This window comes from Chlorocebus sabaeus, chromosome 11 (genome assembly GCF_047675955.1).
Source record: "Chlorocebus sabaeus isolate Y175 chromosome 11, mChlSab1.0.hap1, whole genome shotgun sequence".
NCBI lineage: Eukaryota > Metazoa > Chordata > Mammalia > Primates > Cercopithecidae > Chlorocebus > Chlorocebus sabaeus.
In genome coordinates this window covers 92,565,094-92,579,906 of record NC_132914.1, presented here as the reverse complement: position 1 = coordinate 92,579,906, position 14,813 = coordinate 92,565,094, and the positions used below count along the sequence as shown (strand labels likewise).

At 38.2% G+C, this 14,813-nt stretch overlaps 1 protein-coding gene across 13 annotated transcripts in view; it reads right to left on the bottom strand.

Moving 5' to 3' along the window:
* VEZT (vezatin, adherens junctions transmembrane protein) overlaps positions 1–14,813 on the bottom strand; it is an 81,340-nt gene that overhangs the window by 63,569 nt on the left and 2,958 nt on the right. For 3 of the 13 annotated variants that reach the window (XM_073021007.1, XM_073021014.1, XM_073021015.1), the window contains exon 1: positions 11,841–12,141. The exons of 6 other annotated variants lie outside the window; for them this stretch is intronic. In XM_073021007.1, coding sequence (XP_072877108.1) covers positions 11,841–11,957 — 117 coding nt within the window. In that variant the 5' untranslated portion in view covers positions 11,958–12,141. Of the gene's footprint in view, positions 1–11,840; positions 12,149–14,813 lie in introns of those variants that run through there. 4 more of the 13 variants (XM_037996681.2, XM_037996682.2, XM_073021012.1 and 1 more) reach the window with 3 other exon arrangements.

The following is a 14,813-nucleotide window of genomic DNA, read 5'->3' as shown; positions in this document are numbered from 1 at the left end:
ATAGATTCAGTGCTGTTATCTACCCCATCATATTGCAAATAATTTTGAGTAAAGAAGTTCATTAATTTGGTCTAATGTAGTACTGTGTATAGTTGTTTGTTTTACTTAACTAGAAACTAAACTTGTAATTTTAAATCTATTTAACAGATTAAGTTAGAAAACTCAAAATAGGCTAGCATTATTCTCCTGATAATATCTACATTTATTCCCAATCCTTATTTTTGCTTCAGATGAGCTATAGCTCACATGTAAGAATTCAGTAAGAGCCGGGCACCATGGCTGATGCCTGTAATCCCAGCACTTTGGGGTATCAGCGTGGACGGATCACTTGAGGTCAGGAGTTTGAGATCAGCCTGTCCAATGTACTGAAACCCCCTCTCTACTGAAAATACAAAAATTAGCCGGGCATGGTGGTGGGAGACTGTAATGTGGGTTTATTGTAATACCAGCTATTCGAGAGGCTGAAACAGGAGAATCACCTGAACCCAGGACGCGGAGGGTGCAGTGAGCCAAAATCATGACACTGCACTCCAGCCTGGGCAACAGACAGAGACTCCCTCTCAAAAAAAAAAAAAAAAAAAAAAAAAAAGAAAATTCAGTAAGAGCATTTGCCTCACGTTACACAAGGTTAGAAATTGGCTGCAAAGGTTCTTGGGGGCTACAGAGACAATGGTACTCTAGTCTTAAAAATTACTTTCAAAACTAGCTTAATGGGTTTCAAAAACAACTCATTGAAAATGGAGGCCCAGAGCGGTGTCTCTCGTCTGTAATCCCAGCACTTTGGGAGGCCGAGGCGGGCGAAGCATCTGGGGTCATGAGTTCGAGACCAGCCTGACCAACATGGAGAAACCCCGTCTCCACTTAAAAAAAAAAAAAAATACAAAAAATTAGCCGGGCGTGGTGACGCATGCCTGTAATCCCAGCTACTCGGAAGGCTGAGGTAGGAGAATCGTTTGAACCCAGGAGGCGGAGGTTGCGGCGAGCCCAGATGGTGCCATTACACTACAGCCTGGGCAACAGGAGCAAAACTCCGTCTCAAGAAAAAAAAAAAAAAAAAAAAAAAAAGAGATAATGGATAGAAAATTCAGCCAACATGATGCAACAGCTTTTTAATTTATAATAAGCCCATATAAACCAGTAAGAAGAATATTTTTTTAAATTGTAGAAATGGGTAAAGGATATAAAGAAGCAGTTCAAAGAAAAAAATACAAATGGGTCAATATAAATGAAAACATATTAAACTTCACCTTTGAAGAAATGCAAATTGAAACAAAGATATAATTTTTACCTATTAGTTGGCAATAATTAAGAAGTCTGAGAATACTCAGTTTTGGCAACATGGGAATACAGACACATCATACACTACTAGTGGGAGTATAGGTAAAAAAATGTAAATGCAAATATCCATTGACCTAGCAATTTTACCACTAAGCTTCCAGTCTATGAGTAAAATTAAAAAAGCATGTCAAATATACATACAAGAATATTGACTATTACTAGCCATTTAAAAACCCCATTTATGTTTTAAAAAACCCACAAAATGGAATAACACATTTATGTATGTTACATATATATACACATATATACACACACACACATACACATATAGATGAATGTAGTTACGCTGAGAATAATCTGAAAGAAAATACACCGACATTGGCCAGGCACAGTGGCTCACGCCTGTAATCTCAGCACTTTGGGAGGCTGAGGTGGGGGGATCACCTGGGCCAGGAGTTTGAGACCAGCCTGGCTAACATGGTGAAACCCTGTGTCTACTAAAAATACAAAAAAATTAGCCAGGCGTGGTGACACACGCCTGTAGTCCTAGCTACTCGGGAGGCTGAGGTGGGAGAATCACTTTAACCTGGGAGTCGGAGGTTGCAGTGAGCCAAGATTGCGCCTTTGCACTCCAGCCTTGGCGAGAGAGTGAGACTGTCTCAAAAAAATAAAAAGTAAAAATAAAAAATAATTAAAAAAAGAAAATTTACCAAAGTGATTACAGTGGTACTTCTGGGGAGAAAGGTGAACTTGCAAAGGAAAAGGGGGCTTAAGGGAGAGCTGATCCTTTCCCTGTATTATGTGAATTTTTTACAATGAGAACATATTCATGTGTTATCTGTGTGGAAAAAGGTAGTTAAGGTCTGCTAAGAAAAAAAAAAGAAAAGAAAAAAAGAAGGTACCCAATTACATGTGAGTTTAGTAAATGAATAGAATGAGCCAATACACTTATCCATATAAAAACTAACGATGAAACTAGCCGGGCGAGGTGGCGGGCGCCTGTAGTCCCAGCTACTCGGGAGGCTGAGGCAGGAGAATGGCGTAAACCCAGGAGGCGGAGCTTGCAGTGAGCTGAGATCTGGCCACTGCACCCCAGCCTGGGTGACAGAGCCAGACTCCGTCTCAAAAAAAAAAAAAAAAAAAAAAAAAAAACTAACGATGGGGTGGGTGCAATGGCTCACCCCCGTAATTCCAGCACTTTGGGAGGTTAAGCCATGTAGATCACTTGAGCCAAGGAATTTGAGACCAGTCTGAGCAACATGGCGAAACGCTGTCTCTACAAAAACTACAAAAATTAGCCAAACATGGTGGTACACATCTGTGCTCTTAGCAACTCAGGTGGCTGAGGCAGGAGGACCGCTTGAGCTTGGGAAGTAGAGGATGCAGTGAGCTCAGATTGTGCCACTGCATTCCAGCCTGGGCGACAGAGTGAGACTGTGTTTCAAAAAATCCAAAAAATAAAACAAACGAACAAAAAACCCCAAACCAAACCAACCCCAAAACTAACGCTCTACTTCAACTATTACATATTCCTTTATTTAAAATGTCAGTACGATATCTAAACCACATTATCAGGTTTGGCAAAATGCTAACTATTGTCAGATGTCAGATGTTATTTGGGCCATGCAGTCCATATTAAATACAAAAAGCAAGAAAACACAGGCACACTAGCTACTAACAGAGAAGGGCGTATAAGGCACAAAGCATTGGCACAAAAGCCCAAAATTGTGTAATGTTTGAGAAGTAACTTTGTTAACGCAGATTTCACACCTATATGAATCTGTGCTTATTCTGGTTCAAAGGATCAAAAAGCCTTTAATTTCCATTCCCAAGTTACAGAATTCACCAAGTTATATGTAACTTTTCTTCAAGTTTGTACCAATTTGTAATTTCTCTGGGGAAAAAGTATTCTCTACATACTACCATGTAGATTACATATTTTTAAAAGTTTCTACCATGCCAACAGAACCTCTAAAAGATCTTTAATTCAAAATAAAATCTCTAGGGAAAAGGTATCTGCAACTAAAGGGATTTGATGGGAAAATATGTGCCTGAAAATTATTATGTGTTATTTCAAAGCATTTAAAAAAATATTTTATCTTTGAATACAGCTTAAAGCTATAGGTCTAAATGTGACTATCACATATAGAACAACAATATATCGTTTTTGGAAAATACCACTGAAAAGGATTAAACTCCTCTTGTTAATTGCTATGATTTCCATGTTTTTCCAGGCTAGCTGCAGAATATTACAAAATAAACTGATGAGTAAAACTGTAACAAATTATAAAAGGCAGTGATTTTTCTCAATTTTTAATGAGGAATCTACTTAAAAGGCTAAATCTCTGTCAAAATTTAACAAAATCCCATGATGGAAAATAAATTTCTCCATAATTGTATTGCCAATGTAGTAAATTTCTACAGACTTTTCACTTATCTTTAATTCAGTACACAATCACAAAGTATAATCTGAAATTAACTACTTTGTGCTTTTGTCTCCCTTAAACCTTAGATAATATCAGGATATTAAAGACATAAAATAATAGGAAATGCTTTTCAGAGCATTCACATTTCAACATAATTTCTAACTTAGTATACCAAAAGCCCCAAATTCAAGCATTAGTTAATTAATCAGCAAAGTAAAATCGAATCATAGAATTTAAAGAGATTAAGCTAAAAGGGTCCATTAAAATTGGTCCAACTGATTAAACTACTCACAGACAGCATGGTTCTAATTTCTCCAGTTGACCTAAATGAAAAATTTACTGCCTCTTGTCCATATTCTTTTTTGATCCATACATTTCTTTCTTTGATGATTCCCACTTGTTTCTCCAGAAGAACTACAGTACAAAATGGCCACTGAATTGGAGGGCGTGCCTCTGTCATTACTAAGCATTTTCCTATCAGAAGTAGACCTTTGAAAAAATATCTGAACATTATTTCTTCAGTGCTGTTATTACTCAGCAACTACAGATGAAGGTAATAGGAATACCGGAGTTTTAAAAATGCCTTCAAAGGATGTTTTTAGTGTTAGTGTTTATTTAAAAGTTTTTAAATAAACCAAGAAAAAGTAAGACACATATATTAATAAGTTTGTCCGGCTGTAGGCTTCTAATATTTTCCACTGAAATCCTATCCAATGATTCTTATATGAGATGTAATAAATAGCAAACATTTTAAAAAAGAGTAACCTTAAGATTTCTCTACACAACAGTACAAATGTACTTAAGTGCAATACTACCTAAGTCCAAAATCTAAATAAAAATCAAACATACCCATCAAACGACTAAGAGATGCAATGGGAGAAAACTGACTCACACAGCTTTTATACTCTATTGACTAAAAAGCAAGGATAGCAGTGGATTGTCTTAACTAAGTGGAGAGAAGCCAGCAATGGTAGATTGATATCTCCCTGGTTCTGATGCTACTTTTAATATTATTTGAAATCTAGCTAATTAACTGGCACGTATCAGTCACTTAAACAAATGCAGAGCAGAAGCAAGGAGAAGAAGCAAAACTTCATTTTCAACTGCTTTAAGACAAAGGCCAGAAGATCAAACACAATTGGCAAAATGTTGGATATGAGGAGAGCATGGAGTAAACTTTAATATAATGTTTGGATATTATGAGATAACATCCAACTTTATTTCCCTTGCTTCTTATCCCAAAATAAAAAAATAAAAAATAAAAAAAAAGGAAAGATAACGGGATACTATGGCTCACACAGGATGAGGTGAGAGGAGAAGATAGCTGGAGCCTAGGAGTTCAAGGCTGCAGTGAGCTACTATTGCACCACTTGTACTCCAGCCTGGGTGACAGAGTGAGACTGTCTCAAAAAACAGAAAAAAGAATAAAAAATCCATTTTAATAAAAGACTTAATGAGATATAATATTGAAAGTTGTGGATTAATCAGCAAAAACCTCAACAATAAGAGATAGGAGGCTATATTCTGTCAACTACATAAATTACAATGCAGATTTTAAAATAAAGGATGTCCTCAAATACGTTATTTCAAGTAAAAAGTAATGCGCACACTGATTTGCTATAGTGGGAATAATAACAACAGGAAGTCTCAATGTATACTATAAATAATACTCAAAAAATCCAGAGGCAATGAAGTTAGTATACTTTTTGTTTTTTGAAACGGAGTCTCACTCTGTTGCCCAGGCTGGAGTGCAATGGCGTGATCTCGGCTCACTACAATCTCCGTCTCCTGGGTTCAAGCAATTCTCCTACCTCAGCCTCCTGAGTAGCTGGGATTACAGGTGCCCGCCACCACACCCAGCTAACTTTTGCGTTTTTAGTAGAGACACGCTGGTCTCAAACTCCTGACCTCAGGCGATCCGCCTGCCTCACCCTCCCAAAGTGCTGGGATTACAGGAATGAGCCACTGCACCTGGTTGGAGTTAGTACACTTTCTAACACTGTGCCCCTGTCGAGTACACTGAGCTTTGAACTTTTGTTCCTAAATCCTTAAGGCATGAATTGCTTCTAGGAACTCAGAGAACATCTGGTGCAGAACCAAGGAAAACTAAAATTGAGTCAGGATTTTTAATATAAAAAGAGACTGGAAATGAGTAGATTCTTTTCCTGTATTTTCTAATTAATGGAAGCCTCTAAGGGCCTACTCTCATTTATTCAATCCACTAGATAGTTTCCGATCCCCTAGAATAGATTTAAGAAAAATTTCATACCAAAGGATGATACGGTATAAAGGATGATCCTGGGAAACAAGTTCTAGAGAAATTAAATGATTTATTCAGAATCTCATTACTAATTGATGTTAGTCTCTTGACTCCTCATCTAGTCCTCTTTCCACAATGCTTTTAACAGAATGAAAACTTTCAATATAGCTGCACATAAAATACCAAGGTAACTACAAAAAGTAATGTAGGCACTGTGTGTGTCATAGCTTGAGACAAAGGGACTTACATTTTAATAAATACAATAAAAAATACATAAAAGAACAACTTCCTACTTTTCTTGGATGTTTAGACGTAAAAGAGAAAAAAATGTTTTAACTGGAGCCCCAAGGATCTGTGAAGAAGCCAAAACAGAAGAAATCACACAACATAAGCAGAAAAAAAGCAGACTTGTTCCCCAAGAATAATTTTTGTAATTCATATTAAACATGGAATTTCTTCTTGCATATCTTGGTTATAAACCGGAGTTAGTGTTTTGTTTTTGTTTTTGTTTTGAGACAGGGTCTCATTTCATTGCCCAGGCTGGAATGCAGAGCTGCAATCACAGCTCACTGCAGCCTCAACCTCCTGGGCTCAAGCAATCTTCCCACCTCAGCCCCCAAAGCAGCTTGGACTGCAGGTACATGCTACCACACTGGCCAATTTTTACATTTTCTGTAGAGACAGGGTCTCACTATGTTGCCCAGGCTGGTCTTGAACTCCTGAGCTCATGTGATCTTCTAACTGCAGCCTTCTAAATTGTTGGGATTACAGGTGTGAACCACCATATCTGGCTAGACTTGGTCTTAATGGTCAATCTTTGATGTCAATAGAGTTGTGATTTAATAACACTATTAATAAATATTATTCCTATTATAGATAGTGATAGCATGAATTTTGCTATGCTTCTAATCTCAGCTACTACTTGGAACTAGATTATCTTAAATAATACAACTTTAGGGCTTTATGTTTGACAAACTAAAACTCAGGATATATTTAAAAAATAAAATGATATAATAATACTTTAAATTTTATATGTATAATTATTCTAGACAGAAAGCTCCATTATGAGAATAGCAAATATGGTCCACATATATGTTCACAGACAAAAACAATATTCTTCCATTAGTCAAATCAAAAATGCAAGTAAGAAAGAATCCACAATTATTACTTAGGGAAAAAAATGCTTTAATGTTTCTCAGAGATGTATAGTAACTTTTAAAAATACAAAGAAAGGGGAATCTCTCGAGGAAGAGAGAAATTTTTTAAAACTTCCTTTTAAATGTGAAAGGTTTTGTGAGAGTCACTTCCTTTCATTCAACTGATTAAGTGCTATGGGGAAAAGGATGAAAGCTGAACACATGGCCAACAAAGGGTTAACATTTAATAACTTACACAGAAGTATGAAAGAAGTTGGAGAAGAAAAAATCATGATAAAATGGGTAAAAATTATCTTTCTCAGCCAGGAATAAAAGAAAAGAGGAAGAATGAATTTAAACAAACACCAAAAACAGTAAAGAGTTCACCTACAGAGGATAAGGTACCAACTTAAGAGATTTGAGTAAGAGATCCCTTTAATACAATATTGTCCCTAATAGAAGAAAGTTACAAAGGAATGGTTTAAATGAACTTCAAATGATGCAAAGAGGCAGAAAAATTAGTCTTTCAGATTTAAAAAGTCTTATTCCCAGGGACTCTTCCCTCTAGGAATAGCAGGGTTTAAGACAGAATAAATGACCCGAAGTTTCTGCAATTAAAAGTTAAGGTCCGGTGCAGTCGTTCATGTCTATAATCCCAGCACTCTGGGAGGCCGAGGCAGGAGAATTACTTGAACCTGGGCAACATGTCAACACCCACTCTCTGCAAAAAATACAAAAATTTGGCTGGGCACGGTGGTTCATGCCTGTAATCCCAGCACTTTGGGAGGCCGAGACGGATGGATCACATGAGGTCAGGCATTCGAGACAAGCCTGGCCAACATGGCAAAAACCCATCTCTACTAAAAATACAAAAATTAGCAGGGTGTGGTGGCATGCGCCTGTAATCCCAGCTACTGGGGAGGCTGAGGCAGGAGAATCACTTGAACCCGGGAGGTGGAGGTTGCAGTGATCCGAGATCATACCATTGCACTCCAGTCTGGGCGACAAGAGCAAAACAAAATTCCATCTCAAAAAAAAAAAAAAAAAAAAAATTAGTAGGGCATGATGGCACATGCCTGTAGTCCCAGCTACTTGGGGGCTGAGATGAGATAATCACCTGAGCTGGGGAAGTTGAGGATGCAGTGAACAGTGATTGTTCTATTGGAGGCCAGCCTGGCGACCAAGTGAGACCCTGTCTAAAAAACAGTTAAGAAAGCAACATCAGAACTTCAACACCTTTCTAAAGTAATTGGAGAATTCTTACTCTCAAAACACAGTAATTAATGATGACGATAATAGAGTAAAACAACAATCTTGGTATTTCATGCTTATTTTGCTAATACTCATGTTAGACATAGTATCCATCATTTTCTAAACTTTGTTCTGTTGCTGTTTAGCCTGAGTGGTCCGAGATGAGGTTATACCGCCCTTCTCAATTCAGCCTCTTAGAGCAGAATGATGATAGAAGATTCTGATTAAAACAAATGGTCTTATAGAAGGAGGAGTCAGCCTCCAATATAATGGAATTAACCTTGAAAGTATGTAGGGAATCTAGCTCTGATAAAATGAAGGTAATCAGATTCTAGGGCAAGAAATGGGAATTGGGCCTGGGCACTTCACTTTTTCTTTCCTCCCTTAGTCCTTCTCTTTTTTTTTTTTTTTTAATTTATTTATTATTATTAAACTTCAAGTTGTAGGGTACATGTGCACAACGTGCAGGTTTGCTACATATGTATACTTGTGCCATGTTGGTGTGCTGCACCCATCAACTCGTCATTTACATCAGGTATAACTCCCAATGCAATCCCTCCCCCCTCCCCCCTCCCCATGATAGGCCCCGGTGTGTGATGTTCCCCTTCCCGAGTCCAAGTGATCTCATTGTTCAGTTCCCACCTACGAGTGAGAACATGCGGTGTTTGGTTTTTTGTTCTTGTGATAGTTTGCTAAGAATGATGGTTTCCAGCTGCATCCATGTCCCTACAAAGGACACAAACTCATCCTTTTTTATGGCTGCATAGTATTCCATGGTGTAGTCCTTCTCTTATATCATCTTTCAGTGCACATCTACTCCTCTCAGACTAAGAGGACTCAATGTTATCACTGGAAGGAGAAATACAATGACCCAAAATATAATACTGTAAAATTTACAAATAATCCAAGAAATAGAAATTAAAACAAGATACCTCAAAGAGTTTGTTTTAAGGGAAGGGATGCTGTTGGAATATTTTCCAAAACTCTGTATGATTTAAGTTTTTAACTTTAATGCAGCATGTAATTCTCTAGGTAAGTCTCAAGACATGAATCAGTCTGCTTTCTGACTCTGAAGATCATTAAAATAACAGTATTACAATAAATATACCAAAACAAAAAAAATCACAGTTAAATTTTCTTAGGGGAAGCAAGGTTAAGCCCTAAGATAGATATGGCAAACTGGCTTGTTCAATCTCTATTCTATAATCCTTCTTCCAGTGTACCTCTTGTGTTACAGAGGCAGGAAAGCTACATCTGACATTTCTCAAATTATCTTGCAGCTAGGATTCTAGATATAAATTAGGGTTTCCCCAAGTAGGAGTGCTGTGTAAGAGATTGGGAAGGTGGAAGAGAAGCAGAAGTCCACTTTTGGCTCCTTTGGCTTTTGTTTCATCTGTTCTTTTTTTTTTTTTTTTTTAAAATAATAATAAAGGCAAAGTCTCAATCTGTCACCAAGGCAGAGTGCAGTGGCCTCATCAAAGCTCATCGCAGCCTTGAACTCCTGGGTTTAAGCAATCCACCTGTGTCAGCCTCCTGAGTAGCTAGGGCTACAGGTGCATGCCACCATGCCCAGCTAATTCTTTAAAATAATTTTTTATAGAAGCAAGGTCTCGCTATGTTGCCCAGGCTGGTCTCCAACTGCTGGCCTCAAGTGATCCTCTGATCCTCCCACTCCTGGCCTTGTTATTTCATTTGTCCATTTGTTCTCTCATTCCTTCTCTTCCCTCCCTCCTTCTCTCTTTCTCTTTTTCTTTTTTTTTTTTTTTCTATGAAACAAAGCTGTGAGGCAAAATGTTTCTATAGCAGTATTCCAATATGGGTTCTCCAGCTTCTTGGTAACACAGCTGCAGATGTGGTAGAGACAGTGGAGACATTCCAAGTTCCAATATCAAGGTATCACTTTGTTAGGTTATTGCGAAGCAGATGTGGTGATGGCTTCTGATTCCTGGACTGTAACTATGATCATGATCACGTGCTCTTGCCTTCATGAGCATAGTAACTTTGATAGAGCTTGATCCTGTAGGCCTTCCAATGATAATCTAACCACTAATTCCCTATGCTAAATTCCTTTCTGCTTATGGCACACGGACAGCTTTCTGTTTACTGCATTAACGGGGTCCCCAACCCCCAGGCCCACACAGCACTGGTACTGGTCCATGGCCTGTTAGGAATACAGCCTACGGCCGGCAGGCAGGTGGGCCAGTGGGTGAGTGAGCATTACTGTCAGAGCTCTGCCTCCTGTCAGATCAGTGGCAGCATTAGATTCTCATAGGAGCAGGAAACCTATTGTGAGCTGTGCATGTGAGAGATCTAGGTTGTGTGTTCCTTATGAGACTCTAACTAATGTCTGATGATCTGAGGTAGAACAGTTTCATCCTGAAACCATCCTCCATCTGTGGAAAAATTGTCTTCCACGAAACCAGTCCCTGGTGCCAAAAACCAGTCACTGTGCATTAGGATGTATGGTTGACACAGTACTTAGTATCTAGAAGTAGGGCTGACTTAGGAGAACCTGAAATATGCTCCACTGGCTGAGTAATCAAGTGGTAGATGGCAAGAAAACATTGTGCCTAACAAGCTTTCAGCTCTTCAAAAGAAGGCCTTTCTCAGTCAGTGGCCTGAGATCTAAATTGAATGAAAGTAGTAACAGCGGTAGAGGGGGTTACAGGTCTCATAGGTGGTAAAGCACAAACGCAGGAAATAAGATGGCTGCTCAAAGCCTTTCTCAAGAAGAATCCCCTAATAAGAGTTATAGTTTAGCTGGATGTGGTGGCACATGCCTGTAGTCCCAGCTAGTCAGGAGGCTGAGTTGGGAGTATCGCCTGAGCCAGAAGTTGGAGGCTGCAGTGAGTTATGATGGTAACACTGCATTCCAGCCTAGGGAACAGTGCAAGACCCTGCCTCGAAAAAAAAAAAAAAAAAAGTTGTGGCTTTAGGTACAGGAATGCAATCACTAACAAATAGTAGCCATAGAGGTAAAGGATTCAGACAAGAAACACCCAAACCTCTCTGGCGCTCTTTCCTCCATCCTTTGATCTGCAGGTCCTTCCCACTGGCCGAACCTAAATGGAACCCAGAGGACAAGGCAATACAGTGATGCAGTCCATAATGATCAAGGTGGAATTATGGGTCTGAGGGATACATGGAGAAAAATAATCACCAACGATAACATCAATCCCTCAACTATACACTTGGGTATTAAATAAGAAATAAAAATGGAACTTACACAACTGTGAGACAAAATACATTTCAAAACTTGCATGATACAACTGAAGCAATACTCAGGGAAATTTATAGCCTTACAAGTTATTCTGGGCATTTAGGTTTTTAACTCAAGAAGCTAAAGAAAACAGAACAAAAATAGCAAAATAAACACAAATAGATGAATGGAAGTGGATAAAAGTAGAAATTTTAAAAAATTTAAAACCACAAACAAATTCAATAGAACTGATCAAACAAAATCAACAACTAGGTCTTTGAAAAGTCTACCTGGGGCCAGGCACGGTGGCTCACATCTGTAATCCCAGCACTTTGGGAGGCTGAAGTGGGTGGATCACCTGAGGTCAGGAGTTCAAGACCAGCCTGGCCAACATGGTGAAACCCCATCTCTACTATAAATACAAAAATTAGCTGGGCGTGGTGATGGATGCCTGTAATCCCAGCTACTTGGGAGGCTGAGGCGGGAGAATTGCTCGAACCCAGGAGGCGGAGGTTGTAGCGTGCCAAGACCCTGCCATTGCATTCCAGCCTAGGCAGTAAGAGTGGAACTCTGTCTCAAAAAAAATGAAGTCTATCTGGTAAGTTGACACTCCAGCGCATCTATGCAAAACAAAAAGAAAAACATAACAATAATCAGATCTCATTCATGCTCTAAATGAAACTAAAAATTAAGAGACTACTAAGAATATATCAATCATATTGAAAACCTAGATAAAAAGCAATTTGCTGGAAAAATTTAATAAAAGGTAACATTTACTGAGTGTTTACAATGTGTCAGGTACTCATCTAAGTAATTCACTTATATTAAATCATTTAGTACTCACAACTACCTTATGAGACAGATACTGTTATTTTTATTTAATATGGAGAAAACTGAAGCTTAAACAAGTAACCTGCTCAAAGTCACATTAACTAATAAATAGCTGACCTAGGATTTCTTAGGTTATCCAGCTCCAGAGCCCATATCTTTAACTATATTACACTGCCTTTCAGAATAAAAAAGTTACCAAAATAGAAAATTGTACCTGAGCAATAACCATAAAAGACATTGAACTGATAGACAACATTCAGTCTCTTTTTCCCAGGTAAGGCCAATTTAGCTATACCCTGAAGAAACAGAAAATTCTCATTTTGTAAAATCAGTCCCAGAGCACAGAATGAAATGGGAAGTTGCCTGACTCATTTAGAAGGCAAGTAATAAATGTTCATAGATTGGAAGATTCAATATTGTAAAGATGTTAAGTTTCCCCAAAGTAATTTATAGCTTCAAAGCAATTTCAATCAAAGTCTCAGTAGGTCTCTTCCCCCCCCCCCCCAAAAACTGACAGGCTGATCTAAAATTTATATGGAAATATAATGGGCCAAGAATAGCCAAAGGCAATCTTGAAGAAAAAATACAGCTGAAGGGTCTTATGCTATCAGATATTAAAACCTATTTTTTAAATTATAATAATTAAAATAAAGTAATTAAAATAAAGTGGTATTAACACAAGAATAGACAAAATGATCAATGGCAAATAAGAAAGGGTACAGAAGGCGATTCACACATAAAAGGTTCCCTGATTTATGACAAAGGCAACACTACAGTTCAGTGGGGGAAAAAATGATCTGCTCAGTGATGGTGCCAGGTCAACTGGACATCCATATGGGGAAAAAAAAAAAAAGTTGATCTTCACTTGTTACCATACAAAAATCAGCACCAGATGGATGACAGATCTAAATGGGAAAAGGTCAAATAAAGCTTTTAAAGAAAATATCTTTGTGACCTTAGAACAGGCAAATTTTTTTTAACAGCACTAATCATAAAAGAATAAGGTTTAATTGGATTATAATAAAGAGCTTCTGTTCATTGAAAGACACGACTAAAAGTGTGCAGAAGCCACAAATAGCCCAAGGTAAGATATATGAGGTATATACAGTCGTCTCTTTATTCATGGGGAATTGGTCACAGGACTAGGGCAAATACCCAGTCCACGGATGCTCAAGTCCCTTATATAAAATGGCATAATATATGCATATAACATACACACATTCTCCCACATATTTTAAGTCAGCTGTAGATTATTTGTAATACCTAATACAATGTGAACGCTATATAGTTGTTATCCTGTAAAGTTTTTTATTTGTATTATTTTTTGAATATTTTTGAGTATTTATTTATTTAGAGATATGGTCTCACTCTGTCACCCAGGCTGGAAATGTAGCTCACTGCAGCCTCAAATTCCTGGGCTCAAGCAATCTTCTGTCTCAGGCTCTGGAGTAGCTGGCATTACAGGCATGCATCACCACATCTGGTTAATTTTTTTCTTTTTTTTTTTTTTAAGATGCAGGGTCTTGTTAATGTTGGCCAGGCTGGTCTCAAACTCCTGGCTTCAAGCAATACTACCGCCTTAGCCTCCCGAAGTGCTGGGATTATAGGAATGAGCCACCTTACTGGGCCTGAGTATTCCTTTTTTTTTTGAGATGGAGTCTCACTCTGTCACCCAGAGCAATGTCCGCCTCCTGGGTTCAAGCGATTCTCATGCCTCAGCCTCTAAAGTAGCTGGGACTACAGGTGCATGCCACTATCAGCTAGTTTTTGTATTTTTTAGTAGAGACGGGGTTTCGCCATGTTGGCCAGGCTGGTTTCGAACTCCTAGTCTCAAGTGATCCTCCTGGCTCAGTTTTCCAAAGTGCTAGGATTACAGGCGTGAGCCACGGTTGGTCCAATCTGCAGATGTGGAACTCTCAGATAAGGAGGGCCAACTGCGTCTCTAACAAAGGGCTTGTATCCAGTGTAGGTAAAGAATTCCTTCAAATCAGTAAGAAAAAGAGACAACCCAATAGAAAAAAATGCAAGAAATTTGATGTGGCTTCACAAAATGGATATACAATTGGCTAAAAAACACATTAAAAATCTTAATATCTTTATCAAGGAAATACAAACTAAAAACTTCAAGGAGATACCAAGACATAAACACTAGAATCACAAAAAGAAAAACACTAAAATTAGCAAGTGTTGATGAGAATGTGGGGCAAAGGGACCTCTCATACCTTCCTGGCTGGAGAATAAACTGGTATAACCACTTTGGAATAAAGTTTGGCAATATCTACAGAAATATTTATGTATTTGCTATGACCCAGAAATTCCATATCTACATACATATCCACCAGAAATATGTTTAACCAAACACATATGAAAAGGTTCACAGTAGCACTAGTTTAAACCTGGGAACTACTCAATGACCATCAACAGAAGAATGA